Raw genomic sequence first — 26,856 nt, 5'->3', positions numbered from 1 at the left:
AGCGCTGCAGCTCGACGCGTGACTTAGGAACGGGCCAATCAATGACAGCCTGGACCTTAGCGGGATCCATCTTAATGCCCTCAGCGGAAATAACGGAACCGAGAAAAGGGACAGAGGTGGCATGAAAAATGCACTTCTCAGCCTTCACATAAAGACAGTTCTCCAAAAGGCGCTGGAGGACGCGTCGCACGTGCTGAACATGAATCGAGAGAGACGGAGAAAAAATCAGGATATCGTCCATGTAAACGAAAACAAAAATGTTCAGCATGTCTCTCAGGACGTCGTTAACTAGTGCCTGAAAGACAGCTGGAGCGTTAACGAGGCCGAAAGGAAGAACCCGGTATTCAAAGTGCCCTAACGGAGTGTTAAACGCCGTCTTCCACTCGTCCCCCTCCCTGATGCGCACGAGATGGTAGGCGTTACGAAGGTCCAATTTGGTGAAAAACCTGGCTCCCTGCAGGATCTCGAAGGCTGAAGACATAAGAGGAAGCGGATAACGATTCTTAACTGTTATGTCATTCAGCCCTCGATAATCCACGCATGGGCGCAGGGACCCGTCCTTCTTCTGAACAAAAAAAAACCCCGCTCCGGCGGGAGAGGAGGAGGAGACTATGGTACCGGCGTTGAGCGAAACCGACAAATAATCCTCGAGAGCCTTACGTTCGGGAGCCGACAGAGAGTATAATCTACCCGGGGGGGAGTAGTTCCCGGAAGGAGATCAATACTACAGTCATACGACCGGTGTGGAGGGAGAGAAGTGGCCTTGGAACGACTGAACACCGTGCGCAGATCGTGATACTCCTCCGGCACCCCTGTCAAATCGCCAGGCTCCTCCTGTGAAGAAGAGACAGAGGAAACAGGAGGGATAGCAGACATTAAACAGGTCACATGACAAGAAACATTCCAGGATAGGATAGTATTACTAGACCAATTAATAGAAGGGTTATGGCGCACTAGCCAGGGATGACCCAAAACAACAGGTGTAAAAGGTGAACGAAAAATTTAAAAAGAAATGGTTTCGCTATGATTACCAGAGACAGTGAGGGTTAAAGGCAGCGTCTCACGCTGAATCTTGGGGAGAGAACTACCATCTAAAGCGAACAAGGCCGTGGGCTCCCTAACTGTCTGAGAGGAATGTCATGTTCCCGAGCCCAGGTCTCGTCCATAAAACAGCCCTCCGCCCCAGAGTCTATCAAGGCACTGCAGGAAGCAGATGAACCGGGCCAGCGGAGATGGACCGGAAAGGTAGTGCGTGATCCAGAAGGAGAGGCCTGAGTAGTTGCGCTCACCAGTAGCCCTCCCTTTACTGATGAGCTCTGGCTTTTACTGGACATGAGGTGACAAAATGACCAGCGGAGCCGCAGTAGAGACAGAGGCGATTGGTGATTCTCCGTTCCTTCTCCTTGGCCGAGATGCGGATACCCCCCAGCTGCATAGGCTCAGCATCCGAGCCGGCGGAGGAGGGTGGCAGTGATGCGGCAGGTGGCAGTGATGTGGAGAGGGGAGCAACGGAGAACGCGAGCTCCTTTCCACGAGCTCGGCGACGAAGATCAAACCGTTGCTCTATGCGAATAGCGAGAGCTATTAAGGAGTCCAGACAGGAAGGAACCTCCCGGGAGAGGATCTCATCCTTAACCTCGACGAGGAGACCCTCCAGAAAACGAGCGAGCAAAGCCGGCTCGTTCCAGTCACTAGAGGCAGCGAGAGTGCGAAACTCAATAGAATAATCCGTTATGGATCTATTCCCCTGACATAGGGAAGACAGGGCCCTGGAAGCCTCCTCGCCAAAAACAGAACGGTCAAAAACCCGTATCATCTCCTCCTTAAAGTCCTGATACTGGTTAATACACTCAGCCCTCGCCTCCCAGATTGCCGTGCCCCACTCACGCGCCCGTCCGGTAAGGAGAGAAATGACGTAGGCGATGCGGGCTGCGCTCCTGGAGTAAGTGTTGGGCTGGAGAGAGAACACCACATCACACTGAGTGAGGAATGAGCGGCACTCAGTGGGCTCCCCAGAGTAACACGGCGGGTTGTTGATCCTGGGCTCCGGAGACTCGGAAACCCTGGAAGTGGGCGGTGGATCGAGGTGGAGTTGGTGAACCTGTCTTGTGAGGTCGGAGACTTGGACGGCCAGGGTCTCAACGGCATGTCGAGCAGCAGACAATTCCTCCTCGTGTCTGCCTAGCATCGCTCCCTGGATCTCGACAGCGGAGTGAAAAGGGTCCGGAGCCGCTGGGTCCATTCTTGGTCTGATTCTTCTGTTATGTACTTGAGTGAAGACCCAAAAGCGGTTGTAACAGAAAACAGAGTTCTTTAATGAAAAAACAGGAATGGCATAAATCCTCTTCCAACGTAGTCAATGGAACAAAAGAACGTAGTATAATGCAGGATGCACCTGCCAGGCAGACTCCGACAGGATAGGACAAGGTGGAAGCAAACGGGACGACAGCTTGCTTCTGGTATCAAAAACACAAACAAGAATCAGACACTGAAAGTAGCAGGAACAGAGAGAGAAATAGAGACCTAATCAGAGGGGGAAGAGAGAACAGGTGGGGAAAGAGTGAATGAGCTAGTTAGGGGAAATGTAGAACAGCTGAAGAATGAGAGACAGAGAAGGTAACCTAAAAAGACCAGCAGAGAGAGACAGAGTGAAGAGAAAGGACAGGAACAGACATAACAAGACATGACAGACTACCTCATGAAGCTGGTTGAGAGAATGCCAAGCATGTGCAAAGCTGTCATTAAAGCAAACAAATATAAAATACATTTTGTTTAACACTTTTTTGTTTACTACATGATTCCAAATGTGTTATTTCATAGTTTTGATGTCTTCATTATTATTCTACAATGTAGACAATAGTAAAAATAAAGAAAAACCCTTGAATGAGTAGGTGTGTCCAAACTTTTTATAGGTACTGTACATAAACTCAGCAAAAAAAGAAGCATCCCTTTTTCAGGACCCTGTCTTTCAAGGATAACTCGTAAAAATACAAATAACTTCACAGATCTTCACTGTAAAAGGTTAAAACACTGTTTCCCATGCTTGTTCAATGAACCATAAACAATTAATGAGCATGCACCTGTGGAACGGTCGTTAAGACACTAACAGCTTACAGACGGTAGGCAATTAAGGTCACAGTTATGAAAAGTTAGGACACTAAAGAGGCCTTTCTACTGACTCTGAAAAACACCAAAAGAAAGATGCCCAGGGTCCCTGCTCATCTGCATGAACGTGCCTTAGGCATGCTGCAAGGAGGCATGAGGATTGCAGATGTGGGCAGGGCAATAAATTGCAATGTCTGTATTGTGAGACCCCTAAAACAGCGCTACAGGGAGACAGGACAGACAGCTGATCGTCCTCACAGTGGCAGACCACGTGTAACAGCACCTGCACAGGATTGATACATTGCACCTGTGGGACAGGTACAGGATGGCAACAACAACTGCCCTACAACAAATCCCTCCATCAGTACTCAGACTGTCCGCTATAGGCTGAGAGAGGCTGGACTGATGGCTTGAAGGCCTGTTGTAAGGCAGCTCCTCACCAGACATCACCGGCAACAACATCACCTATGAGCACAAACCTACCGTTGCTTGACCAGACTGGATTGGCAAAAAGTGCTCTTCACTGACGAGTCGCGGTTTTGTCTCACCAGGGGTGATGGTCGGATTCGCATTTATCATCGAAGGAATGAGCGTTACACTGAGGCCTGTACTCAGTGCGGGATCAATTTGGAGGTTACATTGAGGCTTGTACTCAGAGCGGGATCAATTTGGAGGTGGAGGGTCCGTCAGCGGTGTGTCACAGCATCATCGGACTGAACTTGTTGTCAATCTCAACGCTGTGTGTTACAGGGAAGACATCCTCCTCCCTCATGTGGTACCCTTCCTGCAGGCTCATCTTGACATGACCCTCCAGCATGACAATGCTACCAGCCATACTGCTCGTCCTGTGCATGATTTCTTGCAAGACAGGAATGTCAGTGTTCTGCCATGGCCAGCGAAGATCCCGGATCTCAATCCCATTGAGCACGTCTGGGACCTGTTGGATTGGAGGGTGAGGGCTAGGGCCATTCCACCGAGAAATGTCCGGGAACGTGCAGGTGCCTTGGTGGAAGAGTGGGGTAACATCTCACAGCAAGAACTGGCAAATCTTGTGCAGGAGGAGATGCACTGCAGTACTTAATGTAGCTGGTGGCCACACCAGATACTGACTGTTACTTTTGATTTTGACCCCCCTTTTGTTCAGGGACACATTATTCCATTTCTGTTAGTCACATGTCTGTGGAACTTGTTCACTTTATGTCTTAGTTGTTGAATCTTGTTATGTTCATACAAATATTTACACATGTTATGTTTGCTGAAAATAAATGCAGTTGACAGTGAGAGGATGTTTTTTTGCTGAGTTTATAACTAGGAATAAAGTGACAGATAATAAACAGTAGCAGCAGTATGTGATGAGTCAAAAAAGTTAGAGCAAAAGGTCAATACAGATAGTCCGGGTAGCTATTTGGTTGACTATTTAACTAGCTATTTAGCAGTCTTAACGCTTTGGGTAGAAGCTGTTCAGGGTCCTGTTGGTTCCAGAGCATTGGTACCGCTAGCCATGTGGTAGCAGAGAAAACAGTCTATGACTTGGGTAGCTAGACTCTTTGACCATTTTTCGGGCCTTCCTCTGACACCCCTTGTATAGAGGTCCTGGATGCCAGGGAGTTTGGCCACAGTGATGTACTTGGCCGCACGCACTACCCGCTGTAGCACCTTGCTGTCGAATGCCAAGCAGTCGCCATACCAAGCGGTGATACAGCCAGTCAAGATGTTCTCAATGGTGCAGCAGTATAACTTTTTAAGATTCTGAGGGCCCATGCCAAATCTTTTCAGACTCCTGAAGGGGAGAAGGTGTTGTCGTGCCCACTTCACGACTGTGTTGGTTGTGTGCTCCACTACAGCCCCGTCGATGTGAATGGGGGCGTGCTTGGCCCTATGTTTCCTGTAGTCCACAATCAGCTCATTTGTCTTGCTGACATTGAGGGAGAGGTTGTTGTCCTGGCAACACACTGCCAGGTCCCTGACCTCCTCCCTATAGGCTGTCTCATAGTAATCATAGGTATGACGATAGCACTAGCTTAAATGATATGTAGTTTTAATCACACCCCACATGAATGGGGATCCTAAAGAAAAAGATGTAGGCTATAGAACATGTCTTACATATTTTAATTACACACACTAACGGGCAGCTATATTTAAAATCAGTGCCATTTGACAATAATTCATTTAATTATGCAATTATGACATATTGCATGATCAGTAAAATCCAGAAAAATGCTCATTTTCAAACATGTAATACCCTAATCATCAGGGATTTGGGCATATCTTTATTCTTGCCTAGTTATATAAAGATTCAATTCAATTAAATAAATTATATTATTAGCTTTTTATGCATGCCTTATGGTATTCCTAGCCTTTATAGCATATATAGCATACAATGAAATGCTATACAAACCAATAAAAACACATGAAAACATATAGGCTGACAATATGTGACCTGCCCGAGAAACTTTACACCATGACAAAACATCAACGAGATCTAATTTAAATTGGTTTTATTACCTGGTGGGCGTCCCAGGTAATTCTGCAAGATCGCACCTTAATTTTGCTGCATTGTCCTTCAACTGTAAATTCCTGTACAGCCTCAACATGTTTCCACTCCATTTTTCTCATTCAAATCGTTCCTCTACTCATCTAGTAAACGTAGCCCCGGTCACCGCGCTAATGAATGACAATGCACCGATTCCTATCGCAACTTTCGTACTTGTCCGATGCGGTGATTTACGAGTCTCTTCCTATGGCTCAAGGAGCACGGTTTGTTATTCCCCTCGTGTCACGTTAGAACATGTAAACCAGCGTGCGCATTCAGTAAACAGAGAGGGCAAATCAAGTCCGTGACTCAGTCGGGATGAGATGGACCGGTATAGTTGTCACATCCATTTAGCCTGAAGAGTAATGGGTCACACTATATGTTCATACGACAAACACCACTAGCTACCTTAAAAAAAATGTACATTGGCTATAAGAACATCTCAAACATGTATCAAAAGCGCCCATTCTTCGTCGTTGACGTGACTTTGTGACTGCGTAAGTTTTTCTGCCCTGTGAGGGATTTGTTCCAATTTTGACGTGCCAGCAGTTCTTTTCACTCTCCCTCTCTCGCTCCTCCTCTCCTCTCTATGCTGCTGGAGCCGGACTGCAGCACGAGAACATCCCCTCCCTTTCCCAAGCTCCTGCTGCCATAAAGTCTCTGCGCCACAGCTGTCTCCAGGACAGGTACTGGGACCCTCCTGATAATGAACATAATGGAAATTTAGGGGGAACAAAACCTGCCAATCATTCCAGCGCTTTCATGCATCATATTCTAAAATGGCTGTGATCTCAGAAATACAGATTACACTTCTTGCATAATAAATGTGATGCTCAGTAGAACCTCAGAGTCAGTCTCAAACATAAATGAGACTGATTCAGTTGCTGCTCGCTCCACACACAAATCCCAATTCTAAGGACCTAATCATTATGACACCTAAACTGTCTTCAATTTTGATTCCTCCGCCCCGCAAAACAAAATATACAATGTAAAAAGAGCAGATACTAATCTTTATCAACAAACCCTTGACCTGTTTTGACATAAACGTATACCCAGCTGTTATTTCTATAATTACACACAGTTGTGCAAACAAAGGTGTCAGTGTCATGTCAGCCATAAGGGTCCACCCAACCACTGCTGCCTGAGCCTTGCTCTGTTGTAGCCACAGCTCACTCCCTTACAACACATCCAGTAGCAGGAGCATGTGAGGGTGGAGGCAGCACCCTTCATGTCTAGGAGAAAGAGAGGAAGGAAATGAACATACAGAGAGACATAGAGAGGGAGGATAAAGAAGAGGAGGGAAAGACACTGACAGACAATGAGATCAGCACAGTGTGCTGGCGTAGGCAACTTCTGTTTCTCCTAAAGTTGCCTCTGTCTCCACACTGAACTTTCAGTCTGGTCAAGTTGTAACGCTCTAGACTCTGGACCACATATGCCCACCCACAGGGTTCAGGTCTCGGCTTAGCCCTTCCTACCGGTCATTCATCCTTCATTGTCTCCCCCCTAACATCTGCCTATACTGTCTGAAAACCCATAAAAAGATCAAAGGATGTTCAAATCTCCAATCTCCATTAAAAAAAATGATTGCTTGGATTGAGTTGGCCTACATATAAATGACAAGACACACACTTTCCTGGCAGTGAACTACTCCACCCTATGAAGACAATGACGCACAGAGAGATATGAGATTGCTAAGAATCAACATAGTACAGTAGACTATTAAAGTACCATTTTTTTTTAAACGAAACCACTGACAGCCAACCACGACAAGCCCATGGGTTGCAGCTTGAGTGCCACTTGAAAGAGACATCATGCTACATGTTATCAATGAACAGTTGTCCTGAGTGTCTCAGTTGCTAGATCATAGTGCTTGCAATGTCAGGATTCCAGTTGTTGCCACCCATACATAAATGTTGCTTTGGATAAAAGTATCTGCGAAATGGCATATTATTTATACACTATATATTCAAAAGTATGTGGACAACCCTTCAAAAGAATGGATTCGGCTATTTCAGCCACACCCATTGCTGACAGGTATATACAATCCAGCAGACACCAATGCAATCTCCATAGACAAACATTGGCAGTAGAATGGCTTTAATGATTGACTTTCAACGTGGAACCGTCATAGGATACCACCTTTCCAACAAGTCAGTTCGTCAAATGTCTGCCCTGCTAGACCTGCCCCGGTCAACTGTGCGAGCTGTTATTGTGAAGTAGAAACGTCTAGGAGCAACAACGGCTCAGCCGCGAAGTGGTAGGCCACATAAGCTCACAGAACAGGACAGCCGAGTGCTGATGCACGTAGCACGTAAAAATCGTCTGTCCTCAGTTGGAACTACTCACTACTGAGTTCCAAACTGCCTCTGGAAGCAACGTCAGAATAAGAACTGTACATTGGGAGCTTCATGAAGTTGGTTTCCTAGGCCACACACAAACCTAAGATCACCATGTGCAATGCCAAGCGTCGGCTGGAGTGGCGTAAAGCTCGCCGCCGTTGGACTCTGGAGCAGTGGAAAAGCGTTCCCTGGAGTGATGAATCACACTTCACCATCTGGCAGTCTGACGAATCAGGGTTTGGCGGATGGCAGGAGAACGCTACCTGCCCCAATGCATAGTGCCAACTGTAAACTGTAAAGTTTGGTGGAGGAGGAATAATGGTCTGAGGATGTTTTTCATGGTTTGGGCTATGCCCCTTAGTTCCAGTGAAGGGAAATCTAAACACTACAGCATACAATGACATTCTAGACAATTCTGTGCTTCCAACTTTGTGGCAACAGTTTGGAGAAAACCCTTTCTTGTTTCAGCATGAACCCCCCGTGCACAAAGCGAGGTCCATACAGAAATGGTTTGTCGAGATCAGTGTGGAAGAACTTGACTGGCCTGCACAGAGCCCTAACCTCAACCCCATCGAACACCTTTGGGATGAATTGGAACGCCGACTGAGAGCTAGGCCTTTTGCCCAACATTAGTGCCCAACCTCACTAATGCTCTTGTGGCTGAATGGAAGCAAGTCTCCACAGCACTGTTTCAACATCTCGTGGAAAGCCTTCACCGAAGAGTGGAGGCTGTTATAGCATCAAAGGGGAGACCAACTCCATATTAATGCCTATGATTTTGGAATGAGATGTTCGACGTGCAGGTGCCAGATACTTTTGGTTATGTAGTGTATTTACAGTAACCCCACCCCAGTAACTGTAACCTCAGCGCGCGCACACACACACACACACACACACACACACACACACACACACACACACACACACACACACACACACACACACACACACACACACACACACACACACACCACAGTGAGAATCAGCCCCCCCAAATTATCTTAAAACAGTTATTTCATGAGATTGTTGTAATCCATCAGGACTGACTAAGAGAACCAGTCCTGAATAAAAGCACTCAACTAAAGGTAGATGCACTGTCGCTAAACTTGTTAAGTTACTAGGCTAAATTATATTCTAAGTTATCTGCGTCTTTTAATACATTCATGGCGGAATCTGAACTTGAAGATGTGGGCATGTAACTCAAATCAAATGAAACTTTATTTGTCACATTCACTGAATACAACAAGTGTAGACCTTACCGTGAAATGCTTACTTACAAGCCCTTAACCAAATGGCTGTCAATGAAGGACATAAGCGAACATTTGAGTGACAGATGAGTATCTCAGATCATAAACTGTGAAACTAAATGCAATTGCTTTTGAGCACTGCCTGGGGACAGCATCTAGGGGAAATTGTTGATATGTGACACAAAAATAATAGCCAAAGAAAGCAGTCAGGATTCCAGCCTGGGTCAAAGATGCCAGACCGTAGTAAGTTGAGCTTTATCTCCTGTTTTCACATGGACAAATTCTGAGGGAACTGTAATCATGCCTGTCACTAAGCCTTCTTCTAATCCTCTGTACTCTACAAACAACAACAGACACACACACACTCTAATACACACACTCACTCGAGCACAATCTAACACGCGCACACACACACACACACACACACACACACACACACACACACACACACACACACACACACACACACACACACACACACACACACACACACGTACTTGAGCACACCAACACACACACCCACAGTCGCACAATTGAGCACACACACACACACACACAGCAATGCACTCTCTGCCTCTCTCTCACAGTTAAAGACCCACTAAAAAAATCTCTTAAAGAGAGTGACCGAGGAAGTCCTTGGTATTACCGTAAAAACATTGTTTTTGCCCCTATGGATAGGAATTATTAAGATTAAGATTAATTATTGAGATGCTAAATCATGATGCCATACAGCTTTCCTTCCCATTCACAAACCTAATGAGCAGGCAGGCATTGTGCCAGGAAGTGTGTTTGTTTACTGCAGTGTGTGAATGTGTGCATTTGTGTGTGTGTTATGTTGTGAGGACTTACCCTGTCCTCACAAGGCTGGTCTGAGCTCCCTCTACTGTCTTTGCTGGACTGGTCCTGAGAGAGCTGTCTCCCTGAATAGCAAAGAAGGACATTACATCAGACAACAATGCAAATAACCAGTCACTAACACAGAAGAGCAGTACAGAGTTAATAATATAGAGTACAATGACCAATCAAGAATCTAGATCACACATGACTCAATAATGAAACACAGAGGTCTACCAATCATGAGGAGAAAAATGCATTCCTAACAAAATTACATTGACATTACACCTACTACACAGGATAACAATTGCTTCAGGATACAGCCCAGGACAAATCTATCAGGAGTCAGACATCTGATCACTATCACCACAGCCATACCTTCTAGGACAACTCACTGCATTGCGGTCTCCTAACCAACTTCCAAACTCCCCTGTCACACTAGTCTCATACTGGATAAGAGCAGATGCCCGGCGCGGTACAGTATAGTACAGCCCCCACAGAGTCCTCATTCAGATAGTGATCTGGTCTAATGAGTCCAAACACTGAGCCAGAGCTGTCCAGGATCCAGTATTAAGTCTAATTATCATTGGTTGGTTCTCCACTGGGCCGGCGCGCCGTGCCATGTGACTCCAGTCCAGAGTCATAAAGGAGGGACGTTTGTCCTTAACCGTGTGATCCCAAACGGTTCGTTTACCCAACCGTTCCTCCCTCAGGCACTCAGTCCAGTGTTCTGGACTCTCTATTCTCTTTGGTGAAACAGCCCCCCCCCCCCCCCCAACTGTGTCATCTATAAATAGCTAGATGTTTAATTCCCTAAATCCTGGGCCTGAATCACTATGTGGGTAATCCTGTCAGTCAGCTGCAAATACCTCAACCTCAATGGGCCGGTCCTCATTACAATGCCCCTCAGGCAGGGCTATAGGAGGTTCAACGTTAATGGCCCAGTTCTCATTATCCCCCAGGCAGGGCCTTAACATGTTCAACCTCAATGGGCCGACTTGTGCTAATTACAGTACAATGCCCCCCAGGCAGGGGTTTCTCTGTACTTGACTTCAACCTCAATGGGCCAGACCTGTCCTCATTGCAATGCCCACCAGACAGGTCTGTAATTAGAAATGTTCTCCTGCAACAGGGTAATCAAATTAAGATCCTACATCTGTAGCATGTTCCACATGGCTGGATTTATCTTGCGTTGACTGTACCTCCCCCTCCCTCTGTCTGAAGGTGGGCTGGGAGCCTCTGATACCTTATCCTCCCCTCTCAGGAAGTCAGTCTACAGTATAGATAGCTAACATGATAAGAACTAGTGAACAGCGGTAAAGCTCCTCTCTTTAGTTAAGGCTCGTTCCAACTTCCCAGGCCTTTCTTCCACCCCTGGTTAGGCCCCAGTTCCCCAGCCCTCCACGCCTGGTCAGGTCCCAGTCAGGCACCAGCCCCCTGCCCTCCACCCCTGGTCAGGCCTCCACCCTCCTTAACCCTGCAGGCCTGGGTGTCTCTCTCTCTGATCCATCTCAGGTGCACCGGTCAGAGGAGGTCACAGGCGAGGAGACCAATTAGCCACAAAAGAGATTAGTTACATAAAAGCCAGTCAGGCAGGCAGGCAGGCAGGCCAACCATACAGAGCCATCACACACACGCACACAAACACTCAGCCACGTGGAAAGGGACAGACAGAGCCAGTTATGTGTCATGGAAAAACATGATTGAGAGCTCTAACAGGAACTTCGGAGTCAAAACAGAAACACACCTTCCTGTTCAGAGAAACAAAACAAAAGTACAGAGTATGTCCCAAATGGCATTCTATTCCATTTATAGTGCACTACTTTTGAGTCCTCTTGACCAGAGCCCTATGGGTAGTGCGGTATTTCGGGAATAGGGTGCCACTTGCGACACAAACATTGAGCTGTTCCAGAATTGAGAGCACACACTGCTTTTCATGACAACCTTCTTATGATAATGGCTTCTCAGTGAATTTCTGGTTTATGTTATCTGATATGTTACTAGCTAACTGAGAAACAGAATAAGTCTGTGTCAGAAATGGCACCCTATGTTCTATATGGAATAGGGTGCCTCTGTCCAAAAGTAGTGCACTCTATATGGAATAGGGTGCCTCTGGCCAAAAGTAATGCACTCTATAATGAATAGTTTCACTTCAGGTACAAAGGTAGCATACTATACAGGGAATAGGGTGCCATTTAAGATGTAGCCTAAACCATGGGTCAAGCCTAAATGTGCTGTTATAACTCCATGTCACTCATTGTCATATTTGGCTTGACAATGACAGCAATGGTGTTGGCAAGAGCATAAACAGATCTGGGACCAGGCCTGGCGAGGGCCAGTCACCCACCCTGGTTTCTGCTCTCTGAGGGGGAGTCTTCGTGCCTCAGGTAGAACCTGACCTCCATCCTCCTAGAACCCCACTTCTGCAGGTGCTCATACATCAGGTAGTCAAAGGGGATCACTCTCTCTGGGGAGGACAAGGAGGACAAAGTTATAACATAATTATAACATATACAACACTAATGAGAGGATCGCTCTATGGGAGGGAGAAGAAAACAGAGGTTGTTATTAGACACATAGACTTGGGTAGTTATCTATTGGTGATTGTGAAGTGATACGGTGGGTTGATTGCCCCTCAGCCCTGATCATCATTAGAGATGAACTAAGTACTTTCTATTAACAGAATAGGATGAACCACATAAGTCCCCACAGCTATACTCTGGCACTGGCGCACTGTATTGGGTCGCGATGAAGAGAAATACCTGTCTTCAGTAAAGAACCTATGAAAGTCAGGACAACCTTATTGACACTGTAGCTAGCTACTCTATGTTCCCTCACTAGGGCATGTGTTCATGCGCTCCCTGGCCTGTGCGGCCAACATTCTGTAATGGGTGGACCGGCGGCCATATTGAGTGTACCCATGAGTGTACTGTCAAATTGCTGTCTGCGGTCTGAGCTTCAAAAACAAAACTGCTGTGTTCTGAGGTGCTTTTTCTGTTCCAGTAATTCTATTTCTACGTGACGACAGGCCCACAGGCTACGTGTGTAAACAAGCACCAGAGCCTGGAGTGTCACAGAGAGACATCCTGACCCACTTTCTATCCCGCCTCACTGTCTGTCTGGGACGTACAGGCTGCCTGAGACAAAAACATCATTGTTGTATGTCAGGGGCAGACCACCACTGCTTTTGTTCAGGGAGGGGAGAGGGTCATTAGCCAAGTAAAATTCCTCAATGATGGCTGGCTGTCAATGTCTGTTTCCACATTTTGTTGTGTTACAGCCTGAATTTAAAATGTATTAAATTGAGATATTTTGGTCACTGGCCTACACACAATACTTTATTAACTATTACAAATTAATACAAATGAAAAGCAGTCTTGAGTTAGTAAGCTGTCACGACTTCCGCCAAAGTTGGCTCCCCTGCCTGTTCGGGCGGTGCTCGGCGGTCGTCGTCACCGTCCTACTAGCCACTACCGATCCCTTTTTCGTTTGTCTGTTGGTTTTGTCTTATTAGTTTCACCTGTGTGTATTTTAGTTTAATTAGCGTCCTTATATGTAGTAGGTTGTCCCGCCCCTGTTTTGTGCGGGATTGTTTTTTGTATTCATGTCATTTGGTGGAGTACTTGTGTTTTATTCTCCGGTCTATTTTGATCCTGTGCTGGATTATTCACCCTGTGTGTTGGGTTGACTGTCGTTTTTGTGCGTCGGAGAATAAACTGTCAAATCACTGAAACCTGCTCTCTGCGCCTGAGTCCACCCACCTTGGTAAAACGTGACATAAGCATTCAACCCCATTTGTTATGATAAGAATAAATAGATTCAGGAGTAAAACTTTGCTTAAAAAGTCACATAATAAGTTGCATGGACTCACGCTGGGTGTTTAACATTCTTTTTTAACCACATCTCTGTACCCCACACATACAGATAATTGTAAGGTCCCTCAGTCGAGCAGTGAATTTCAAACACGGATTCAACCACAAAGACAGGGAGGTTTTCCAAAGCCTTGCAAAGTAGGGCACCTTTTGGTAGGAAAAAAAAAGTAGACATTGAATTACCTTTGAGCATGGTGAAGTCATTAATTACACTTTGGATGGTGTATTAATGCACCCAGTCACTACAACGATACAGGTGTCCTTCCTAACACAGTTGCCAGAGAGAAAGGAAACCACTCAGGAGGCCAATAATGAGTTTAAATGGTTGTGATCGGAGAAAACTGAGAATGGATCAACAACATTGTAGTTTCTCCACAATCCTAGTGGAATGAAAAGAAGGAAGCCTGTACAGAATTAAAAATATTCTAAAACATGCATCCTGTTTGCAACAAGGCACTAAAGTAATACTGCAAATCAAATTGCAAAGCAATTCACTTTTTGTCATGAATACAAAGTGTTATGTTTAGGGCAAATCCAAAACAACATATTACTGAGTAACACTCCATATTTTCAATCATAATCGTTAAGGACTGGGGAGTTTTTCAGGATAAGAACAAGCAAAATCCTTGAGGAAAACCTGGTTCAGTCTGCTTTCAACCAGACACTGGGAAATGAATTCACCTTTCAGCAGGACAATAACCTTAAACACAAATCTACACTGGTGTTGCTTACCAAGAAGACAGTGAATGTTCCTGAGTGGCCGAGTTACAGTTTTGATTTAAATCTATGTCAAGACCTGAAAATTTGTTGTCTAGCACTGATCAACAACCAATTTGACAGTGCTTGAAGAATTGTGAAAAGAATAATGGCCAAATTTTGATCATTGCTATCCAGGTGTGGAAAGAAGGTGAATTCACCAATTTGTAAGTCGCTCTGGATAAGAGCGTCTGCTAAATGACTTAAATGTAATGTAAATGAAAGCTCTTAGAGACTTACCCAGAACGACTCACAGCTGTAATCACTGACAAATGTGATTCTAACATGTATTGACTCAGGGTGTTGAATACTTATCGAATCAAGATATATTAGTGTTTTATTTGTCATATTTCTTTTACAAATATAAGAATGTTTCTTTGACATTAGAGTATTTTGTGTAGATCGTTGACAAAAAAAAGACAATTAAATACATTTTATTCCCAGTTTGCAACACAACAAAATGTCAAAAAAGTTAAGGCACTGTATATCAAGACATTCAGTTGAATAGATTCATGCAAAACTTGGAAGAAATCACTATAAGTTCATTTTAAGAAAGTCATGAAGCAGAGACAAATGATAAAAAATACAGTGCTTTGCTAAATATCTGTAAAGCTAAGATTTTCAACTTGTCACTTTGCTCAGTGCATTTAGAACTTGTGACAAAGCACAACACCAGTCAGTCAGTGTAGCAATAAACCAGTCAATTAGTTAATTCCAGGAGGTTAGGGGTTGAAGATTAGGTTAAATAGGTTAGAGGTCAGAGGCTAAAGATGAAAGCATCCCTTACCTTTTCCCTTCCAGACCTCAGCCAGGTGACACACGTTCTCTCCGGCCTCCATACAGAACTCAACCACATTCTTACAAGTGGTCTCTGGGGTGATGGGCACCTCTGTCAGCATCTGCTGGCTGTCACTCAGGTACACTGTCAGGATCATCTGCATGAGGGAGACAGAGAAATAGCTTGTCAAACATACTATATATCTCTGACGAAACATAGCCTGGGCTCATACTGTATATGCCTTAGCAAACTCTTATATCGTAGTCATGAAGAGTTGGCTACAGCACATAAATACCTGGGATCAAGCTACTGACTGGGATCAGACTACTGGTAATATCTATACAACGTACATATGCCAGGAATTTGAATGCATGTAAACCCAGGGAGGAAAGCTCTTGAATTACAGGAAATGTCCCCTTAGCTCCAGTTGCCCTCTAACCTAAATACATTTCCATCAAATGCTTTGCCTTAAAGGCATTCAGGAGGGAGAGAGACTATTGAAGACTGAGCTGAGCTACAAACATTAAAGAGATATGGCAAGTGCAAAGATAGTACAGGCAGACTGCCAAACCAACATGCGTGATTTGGTGGCATCATGACAAGTTTGCTTCCGTTAGTGTCTACAACCTATTGGTAAATAAAAACAAGATCGATTATTGAAATTCCTAGCACAAAAAAAGAGGCAACACGAAGGTGTGTGTGTGCGCGTGCCTGCAATACAGTATTTGCTCTCAATAAAGAGTACTGAGAAACCACATTTATAAATAGGATTTCCTGGTAAAATGAGAAGTGACGTCCTCATTTCCAGATTGACAATCTGTAGTAAACGGAAATGGGGGATAATCTGCAAAATGTAGGATTAATCTGCAAATTTGGGTTGCGGAATCCAAATATGTTCCTCTCTAAATGTCATACCCCCCATCCTGCTGCAGCGGATACTTCCACTATAGGATTGACATAGACAGAGGTGCTTGACACGGGTCCCTTGGCCTGTATAAACCATCTGTATAAACCCTCTGCCTCCACTCTGTAGTGGCTCAGCCCAGCCCCATAAACATGTCTAAACCACAGACACACCGACCGAGACAAGCCCTGCAACGGGGCCGCGCGTCCAGTCCAAGATGTAAGGTAATCTCTCACTGCCAGAGCACACGCACAGACACAGACAGATAGATTGAGAGGAGGAATTCTGTAAGGTGCAGATTACAACATAGAGAGCACTATAATAATGAGATTATGGAGGTTATAAACATGTATATGTCTGTGTCCACGGGGTGACAAGTGAAAACATACGCCAGGGAGAGAGAGAGAGAGAGAGAGAGAGAGAGCATAAACAAATCCAGGATGGGAAGGTTATTGTAGGGGGAAAAGGATAATCTATGTTTTTCTCCTTAGGGATTGGCCTGTAGTGCTGTCGATTATACAGGGGGAAAAAACACAGGCCGCTTCGAACCATTCTATCAAACTAGAATCAACCAACAAGGTTCAGAAAACCCAAACCAGTCCTGAACTCATCATCGGTGCTAAATATTCTCTTGACACACAGGAACGTGTTTGCCAACACACATGCATCTGTGATCTACTCTGTCCTGCATCTCTCAATGAAAGGTCAGAAACCAGACAGAAAAAAAGCTAAAAGAGGGGCAAAACCTACCTCTGCCTAATAGTATTAAACACTCAGTCACACTGAACAGCCTACAACACGTTAGTTCTTCACAGGGGAGCCAGCCAGCCACACACAGTAACATGTTAACATTCATAATAAACTTTCACACAGTCAAGTAACATTGTATATCTACAAAAAGAAACCACACATACGCCTAACACCTAGAATCTAATCCCCTTGAAAACTCTGTGCAAAAAGATACAATACACATTCATATGCATCAGCAACATTCTGTACTCAACCACATACATACTGTGCCTTTCCTGTCTCCTGTCTCCTCACCCGAACTACACTCATTCACTAACAAAAACATCAAACAGCCCACCAACCTCTTAAACTTACACAAACACTTAACATACAAGCACACTCTCCAGCTTCCCAAAATGACTCCTAGCCAGCTGTGAATGCCTTTTGCTATTTTAAGCAGCAGCACATGGGTACCGTCAGAGTCAGACTCAAAGCTGGACAGGACAGAATAGCGGCAGCACCCACCTCCCAGTCAGCTCCCGCCAGTCCAGTGCTACAGCTATAACTCTGTCTGTCTGTCTGTCTGTCTGTCTGTCTGTCTGTCTGTCTGTCTCTGTCTGTCTCTGTCTGTCTGTCTGTCTCTGTCTGTCTGTCTCTGTCTGTTCACCTTAGCCGCCCTGCATGGCGTCTTCCTGCCCTGGTTCCTCTGCTGCTGTGGCGCGGGACGGACCCTCTGGTGGAGCCAGGCCTTGTCCTTGGTTACACTAACCAGACTGTGCAGCACCATGCTGAAGAACCTCTTCATAGAGCCGGAGGGAGAAGACTCACACAGGCAGACAGATGGACAGGAGGGCAGGCAGGGCTGAGAGAGACTCACTGCGTGTCTGTCTGTGTGCACGGGTCTCCAAGTGTCTGCGTGTGGGTGACACCAGGCACAAGGCAGGAGAAGGGTAGGGGTGGGGGTGTCAGTGACTGAACGTGAGGAGCATAGTCAAGGTATGGGGGGGCGATAAATGCAGCCAGTGCCAGGGCCAGGCAAGGGGTAGTGGTAATATAACGCGGCCGGCCCCCTTCAGAATGAGATTCCCTAGGAACAGGAACAGCCGTGGGGCTGAGAGAGATAAGAGGCGCCTGGTGACACTAACCAGACCAGGCTGTCACTGTCATAGGGCATCAATAGGAGGAACAGGACACTCAGTGACCACAGACACATAATCATCCAGCTAAACACCACACAGAGGCATCCAAGCTGTATCACAACCGGCCGTGATTGGGAGTCCCATAGGGCGGAGCACAATTGTCTCAGCATCGTCGGCTTTGGCCGGTGTAGGCCGCCATTGTAAATAATAATTTGATCTTAACTGACTTGCCTAGTTAAATAAAGGTTATGTAAAATTAAATTAAATTAAACACACACACACACACAGGGGCACACTGTCAAGAGCGTTTAGAGAAGGATTGGACCAAGGTGCAGCGTGGTAAGTGTACATCTTTCTTTGTTTGATGAACACCAAAAAATATATATATATAAACGAACGTAACGTTTTGTAGCGCTAACACAGCAACTATACAAAAACAAGATCCCACAATCTAAGGTGGGAAAAAGGGCTGCCTAAGTATGATCCCCAATCAGAGACAACGATAAACAGCTGCCTCTGATTGGGAACCATACTAGGCCAACAAAGAAATAGAAACATAGATTTGCCCACCCAAGTCACACCCTGACCTAACCAAATAGAGAATAAAAAAGGCTCTCTAAGGTCAGGGCGTGACACACACACATTCTGACTGTTCAAACGTTCAAATGTTCCAGCAGCTACATAACTTTTTATTTTTTGTTTAACCTTAATTTAACTAGGCTACTCAGTTAAGAACAAAATCTTAATTACAATGACTTAAACCTGCTGAGAGGACAAAACTACAATAATTCCATTTGTTAGAGAACAAATGATCCCATCCCATCTCATATTTTCTTTCTCTATTCTCATTCACTTAATTTTTGGTCTGAAGAAGGGCAGAATGGATCTCCTAACTGATTTCCATGAAGCACAAATCTAATGGTTGTGCCAGCAGCATCCCGGGCCTTGTCGATAATAAATCTGAGGACACAAAGCAGGCGTTGTCGCAGTGGGCCTGGAGTTGGGCTGACTGATGAACCACTGCCTGGAAACAAATCCCTGTGATGCACAGTTTACCCTGTTACTCAGACCTCATCTACCAGGCAGAGCGAGATAGACAGTGAGTGTGAGTGTGAGTGTGAGTGTGTGTGTGTGTGTGTGTGTGTGTGTGTGTGTGTGTGTGTGTGTGTGTGTGTGTGTGTGTGTGTGTGTGTGTGTGTGTGTGTGTGTGTGTGTAAAACCCTTCTAATATCCACTTCTGACTCAGAGGCAGTCCTATGGGGCAAGATGTTTATAAACAAAGTGTCTTAAGCTCCTTAAAAGGAATACCCCCGAGGCATCAAACAAACCACATGAAAAGTATAACAAATCATTAGAGAGATTTGAGATACAGTATCTCCTTATCAGTGGATGGATTTGCAACATGTCTGATTGGTGGAAGATATAGTGTGTGTGCTACTTTTAACCAGGTCTCAGGACAGACAACAGAGATAAGAACCCAAAATGCAGACAGACAGTGCGAGGTTTCAGAGTCAGACACATTGGGACTGACCCGGACCAACCAACCGACACCTGATTTAGTGTCCTGGCTGGCTCCCCTGTGCAGCACAGTACAGAACAGTCAATAAAGTCTCCATAGCAACCACTGTGTCTGTGGAAACACGCTTGCCTGGTACCCATAGAAAAGATCCCAGACAGACAGTCCTGTTCTTCTTGAGATTGTGGAAGTTAAACACAGGACATGACTGTAAACAACACTCTCCATCCTCAGTCTATTCAATGGAGCTGACAGCCTCCCATTCACACAGCTGACATACATGCCTAGTGGGTTAGCACATTGACGCGGGACTGGGGGGAGTGTTTGCCATGAAGTCAAGAGGTTGAATGGAAGGTTCAGTTTTTATAAGGTGAGGATCTGAACCTAGTTTGTTTTGGTTTGGATGTATAGCTTTCTCTGTGATAGAACCCTGCCTTGGAGCAGCTGACATAGACTAGCACTGTTTGCTCCATGTTCTACTACAAACAGAAATGTACTTTATCCTCTAGTTAGCGAGATCACGGTTGGGTTGAATTCCATTTCAATTCAGTAAGTTCAGCAAGTAAACAGAATTTCCAAATCCAATTTTCCTCTGTGATTTTCCCCCCAATTGGAATTGGAATTTCACTTTACTTCCTTAATGGACTGAATTGAAATGGTATTGACCCCAAACCTGAGAGGGAAGCATCAATACAAATGGCACATGGCAGGAGTCATAACAACGACAGCTCCCTGCAGCTCGACTACACAGTGACGTCATGCATCACTTACACTAATGAGAGCTGAGGAGGAGATTTTTAGACTCAGCCCTGATGTGATCGAGGAAGAGAAGGAGGGGGACTCTCACTATAACAACAACAATAAGTTAATAAGTCAAATTAAACAGGTTACGTCTGTAAGCCTACAACTGGCTACTGGTCAAGTCATGAGATGAGATGAGAGCGTACAAAATGGCTCACGATCAAAATCAGCCGGTTAACTACTGGAGGGCTCTGAACTTCATATTTGGCTTGTAACACTGCCATTGTAGTAGGTTATATGCTATTGGTTTTGATGTTTATAATACTCAAGCCCCCAATGATAACTCATGTACAACCCAGTCTATTTTCCATGGAGGTTCAGCAGCTCAAAATAAGACTTAATACTCAATCCACTAGCAGCTTGTCTTTTCTGACTATTCCACCCAAATGGTCAATTCCGCTGTCTGTTTAAAAGCTATGAGAGGGGTTGTAAATCTAGGTGCTAATAAAGGGAATAGGGAGGGAGTACAGTTGAAGTCGGATGTTTAAATACACTTTAGCCAAATACATTTAAACTCAGTTTTTCACAATTGATGACATTTAATCCTAGTAAACATTCCCTGTCTCAGGTCAGTTTTGATCACAACTTTATTTTAAGAACATGAAATGTCAGAATAATAGTAGAAAGAATCATTTCTTTCCGCTTTTATTTCTTTCATCACATTCCCAGTGGGTCAGAAGTTTACTTACACTCAATTAGTATTTGGTAGCAATTTGGTAGCATTGCCTTTAAATTGTTTAACTTGGGTCAAACGTTTTGGGTAGCCTTCCACAAGCTTCACACAATGAGTTGGTTGAATTTTGGCCCATTCCTCCTGACAGAGCTGGTGTAACTGAGTCAGGTTTGTAGGCCTTCTTGCTTGCATATGCTTTTTCAGTTCTGCCCACAAATTTTCTATAGTATTGAGGTCAGGGCTTGTGATGGCCACTCCAATACCTTGACTTTGTTGTCCTTAAGCCATTTTGCCACAACTTTGGAAGTATGCTTGGGGTCATTGTCCATTTGGAAGACTCATTTGCGACCAAGATCTAACTTCCTGACTGATGTCTTGAGATGTTGCTTCAATATATCCACATAATTTTCCTACCTCATGATGCCATCTATTTTGTGAAGTGCACCAGTCCCTCCTGCAGCAAAGCACACCCACAACATGATGCTGCCACCCCCGTGCTTCACGGTTGGGATGGAGTTCTTCAGCTTGCAAGCCGCCCCCTTTTTCCTCCAAACATAACGATGGTCATTATGGCCAAACAGTTCTATTTTTGTTTCATCAGACCAGAGGACATTTCTCCAAAAAGTACGATCTTTGTCCCCATGTGCAGTTGCAAACCGTAGTCTGGCTTTTTTTTCATGGAGGTTTTGGAGAAGTGGCTTCTCCTTGCTGAGCGGCCTTTCAGGTTATGTCGATATAGGACTAGTTTTACTGTGGATATAGATACTTTTGTACCTGTTTCCTCCAGCCTCTTCACAAGGTCCTTTGCTGTTGTTCTGGGATTGATTTGCACTTGTCGCACCAAAGTATGTTCATCTCTAGGAGACAGAACGTGTCTCCTTCCTGAGTGGTTTGACGGCCGCGTGGTCCCATGGTGTTTATACTTGCGTACTATTGTTTGACAGATGAACGTGGCACCTTCAGGCATTTGAAAATTGCTCCCAAGGATGAACCAGACTTGTGGAGGTCTACAATTTTTTTCTGAGGTCTTGGCTAACTTCTTTTGATTTTCCCATGATGTGAAGCAAAGAGGCACTGAGTTTGAAGGTAGGCCTTGAAATACATCCACAGGTACACCTCCAATTGACTCAAAGGATGTCAATTAGTCTATCAGAAGCATCTAAACCCTTGACATCATTTTCGGGAATTTTCCAAGTTGTTTAAAGGCACAGTGAATTGAGTGTATGTAAACTTTTGACCCACTGGAATTGTGATACAGTGAATTATAAGTGAAATAATCTGTCTGTAAACAATTGTTGGAAACATTTCTTGTCATGCACAAAGTAGATGTCCTAACCGACTTGTCAAAACTATAGTTTGTTAACAAGAAATGTGTGGGGTGGTTGAAAAACGAGTTTTAATGACTACAACCTAAGTGTATGTAAACTTCCGATTTCAACTGTAAGTGTAAGGGAGAGATAGGAGGACTACCTTAGCAGTTGGACTATAGGGGCGAAGAGAAGGGTTTGAGGGAGGGATAGGAGGACTACCTTAGTACAGTTGGACTATAGGGGCGAGCGAGAGGGGCTTGTGCAGAGCTGAAAGCTCATCTGGTGTGGGAAATTACCCAGAAATTCAGCCATCTCACCCAACCTCTGTGACGCACAGCGAGGCCGTCCCAGACCATCACAATCCACAGGCTAATCCCTTCCGTCATTCAAACAGCAACTGACTGACTCTCTCTCTCCAGCCTGGTCTCCTCTCCACGCAGCCGCAGGAGGGTAAATTGATAAAGCACACACTTTAACCTCCATGTCAACTGGTTTTGACATCGCGTTGCTATATAGATGATGTATTTTGGATGTTTCCAGTGTATTTTGATTCAGACAATACGATTAATTGCACTATTTTTTTGTTGTTGCAAAAGTAGCTATGCAATTCTGAACTTTCAACCCACTTCCCTGCATCGCTAATTATATAAGTAAAACATTGCTCAACGAGCAAAAGCCAATTAGCAGGCATGAGGAGAGCCATGTTGGAACAGGGTGTGTGTATGTGTGTGTGTTCTTTCTTACACTGACATCAGCTACTGGTGCACTGACACTGACAGGGAGGTTACAGGTCATGGTGAATGTGCGTCACTGTGTGGGTGATCACCAGAATTGCCTGTCTGTCACTGTTGTGTGGGGATCTTACATAGGCTACCCTAAAAGTATGCCTTACTCCCCTTAATGTTCACTCTCTCTCTGTGTAGTTGTATAGGCAGGCAGAGAGTTAAGCAAATGCATAGATCAGTGGTCTATCAAGTGATGTTTAATCATAGTAAAAAACTGATATTGCAGTGATTTGTCTCATTCACCACCTGCTCACACAAACACACACCACTCAAACACAAAAGGTGGATGAAAGGACAAAAAAAGTACATTGTAATTGATGGGAGTACTGTAGGTCATCACCACTCAAATTTGCAGGCTCACAATCCATATGTAGCCTAAAATAATTATATATTTTTTTTATTAGAGCTCATTTGTTCCAAGCTATTCATTCCACATGCATTTATTAATTCAATCCACAATATATTTCCAAGAGCTCTCAAAGTTAAAAAAAGAAAAGAAAAAGAAAAAAAAGAAAAAAGAAGATATATTATCTTCTATTCCTATCTGATTACTCTTACTTACCGGCATCATGACTGCAGTGAAGCAATAAATATGTTTATTCCAGCCAATCTCTTGGAGTAACACACTCCTCTGTCTGCCTCCTTTGCCTCCCCTAGCCTATGTTGCCTGACAGGCCGGTCCGAATAACCGGTCGATAGAATCTGCGTCCCGCTCCAGAATCAGATGTAATGGTCCTAAAGCAACGATGCTTGATCCCACAGAGACGCACACAGACACAGACGCTGAAGGCGACGTGTGTCACTGCACGCAATAGTCACAGAACATCACACAGCCTAGTTGGGTGGCATGTTGTTTCAGGGAATTTGCTGCTAAACGTTACGCTGTAATGACAGTGATTGAACGAGTGCACGCCACAAATAATTCGCCGATTGCTTTAACACGGTTCGACTGCCCTCCCGCGTGCTGTAATATGTAGGATAATCCAAGGACAGGACACGGACTGGGACAGACCAAATCCGCCCCCCAAAAAATTAACAAAGATTATTGCTCTGATCTTGGTTATCCGTGAGATAGTAGCCAATTAAAAAAATTACACAAACTCTCTAACGTAGACTTCATATCAAGGAAAAAAACGAGCATGTCAAACCACAACAACGTTAGTTTGACTTTCAAACCCGGACTGGTCTCATAGACTAGACGTAGCATAGTAAATGTAAATCCGAGACACTGACATTAGTATATGTTACGCTTAGTGTGGTTACATAACATGGAAGGTTACTTAACGCAAAACGAAAGGGTGGTGGTTCGGTAGGAGTATAACATGAACATCTCGCAACCCAAAGGTTGATTGTTTGATTCTATTCATGGACAATTTCATTATTTGAGCTAATGAGCAACTACTTACTACTTTTTACTTTTTAGCTACTTTTCTTTTTAGCTACTTTGCTAAAAAGATTGTGTTCGAATGTCATCACGGACAACTTTAGTATGTTAGCTAATTAGCAACTTTGCAACTATTTAATACTTTCTTGCCTAGTTATTATCAGCCAGTGCTCTAGTCCTCGTTGATGTGACAAAGAAAATCTAAATACAACCGAACTAACTGTTTTAAATGCACAAGATAATGCAACCCACTCTCCATCAGCAGGGGACAAACGTCAGTGACAGGCATGCTTACACAGCGAGGAGAGGAATGATAACATTGTACTATTTTGAGGTTGATGCAAAAACATATATACTGATTAACCTCATAAAATAGGCTACCAGAGTATTTGTCCTTTAGCTCAGTTGTTTTAACTCTAAACCAAGTGTATCTGCATGAGAGCAGTTTCAAAACAAGGATGATGCAGATTTAAATGGAACTTCAGTGTCATCTTGTGTCCATACTGTGAAATTAGTTGCTTGCAAGGATGTGTCTAAATGAAGCAGCCTAAACAAATACGTGTAGTTAGCCCTTTATCTATAGTTAGTTACAGGGAAGGGGAAACAATTTATTGGATTCAATAAACTGTCATTGTTAAGTAACATAGTAGATGCAGTGAACAGTGGGGAGCTGTGAGTTGATGGTTCAGATTACAGGATGCCAAGGTCATATTTTTGCGATATTCTGGTCCAGTTAAAGGGTTGTTCAGACTCACTTAGATCTGTGGACCATACTTTTGGTCAGAATATGAGCTTTTCAAAAGTTGTTTATATATTATAGAGATCATCCTTTTTGGGAGCCCAGATACTTTAGTTATAAATCCCATCATTAGATGGTTTGCTAGTTGGGTTTCCCAAGGGACTCAATAGGCCAGCATAGCTGACCTAAGTTTTAAATATAGAAAGAAGGAATTGCCTGGTAATGTGCATGTGTCTTTCAAATCCTGGAATGTTCTTACACCATTACTGTCCATGATATCGGTAAGGGTACGGATTCTACATTTGTACAATTGGGAGGATGCAAATGGCCTCCCTCCAGATCGCAAGGCATCACTGTGAAATAATGGAGTATGGGCATGCTATGATTTCCAATTACATCTTTTTTCAATTTTGGGGCGAATGGGGATGTGGTGAAATGCTAGTGCCTGAAAATACAATTTAAAGTTTGATACAAATAGTCCTCCGACATATTTCCCTCTTTGTAAGTTTGTTAATTGTATCAGGGATCGCTTACCTTGGCATATTCATTTTTAAGCCGCAGAAGGCATTTTATCCCAATAGCCAAAAGGGCAATATATTCATTTTGACAATAGATATTCTGTCGGTTAAAGCAACTGGGATATTAGTCCATCCACTGAGGTCGGATTGAATTGATGTGAGCATTCTGTTAAGGTTTCTGCCAATGGTTTTATCTAAGGAAGGAAATACACTATACAGTGCCTTTGGAAAGTATTCAGACCCCTTGACTTATTCCACATTTTGTTACGTTACAGCCTTATTCTAAAATGGATTAAATAAAACTAAATCCTCATCAATCTACACACCATACCCCAGAATGGCTAAGCAAAAACAGGTTTTTAGAAATGTTTTCTAATTTATACAACATCTAAATCAGAAATACCTTATTTACATAATTATTCAGACCCTTCGCTATGACACTCAAAATTGAGCTCAGGTGCATTCTATTTTCATTGATCATCCTTGAGATGTTTCTACAACTTGATTGGATTTGGAAAGGAACACCTATCTATTTAAGGTCCCACAGTTGATAATGCATGTTAGAGCAAAAACCAAGCCATTAGGTCAAAGGAATTGTCCATAGAGCTCTGAGACAGGATTGTGTCGAGGCACAGATCTGGGAAGGGTACCAAAACATTTTTGCAGCATTGAAGGTCCCCAAGAGCACAGTGGCCTCCATCATTCTAAAATGGAAGAAGTTTGGAAACACCAATACTCTTCCTAGAGCTGGTCGCCCGGCCAAACTGAGCAATCGGAAGAAAAGGGCCTTGGTCTGGGAGGTGACCAAGAATGCGATGGTCACTCTGACAGAGCTCCTCTGTGGAGATGGGAGAACCTTTCAGAAGGGCAACCATCTCTGCAGCACTCCAC

The 26,856-nt window shown here is 44.2% G+C and overlaps 1 protein-coding gene across 5 annotated transcripts in view; it reads right to left on the bottom strand.

Annotated features, from left to right (window-relative positions):
* Window positions 1–24,557, bottom strand: part of LOC135508011 (apoptosis-stimulating of p53 protein 1-like) — a 51,306-nt gene extending 26,749 nt beyond the window's left edge. For 2 of the 5 annotated variants that reach the window (XM_064927877.1, XM_064927879.1), the window contains exons 1-4: window positions 23,887–24,557; window positions 15,477–15,624; window positions 12,409–12,528; window positions 10,077–10,147 (exon numbers count right to left, since the gene is read on the bottom strand). In XM_064927877.1, the coding sequence (XP_064783949.1) occupies window positions 10,077–10,147; window positions 12,409–12,528; window positions 15,477–15,624; window positions 23,887–23,895 (348 nt within the window). In that variant the 5' untranslated portion in view covers window positions 23,896–24,557. Of the gene's footprint in view, window positions 1–5,610; window positions 6,197–10,076; window positions 10,148–12,408; window positions 12,529–15,476; window positions 15,625–23,886 lie in introns of those variants that run through there. The other 3 variants (XM_064927878.1, XM_064927884.1, XM_064927880.1) reach the window with 2 other exon arrangements.
* Window positions 24,558–26,856: the final 2,299 nt, after the last annotated feature.

The sequence above is a fragment of the Oncorhynchus masou genome, chromosome 21, assembly GCF_036934945.1.
Source record: "Oncorhynchus masou masou isolate Uvic2021 chromosome 21, UVic_Omas_1.1, whole genome shotgun sequence".
Classification (NCBI taxonomy): Eukaryota; Metazoa; Chordata; class Actinopteri; order Salmoniformes; family Salmonidae; genus Oncorhynchus; species Oncorhynchus masou.
This window is presented reverse-complemented; position numbering and strand designations above follow the sequence as displayed.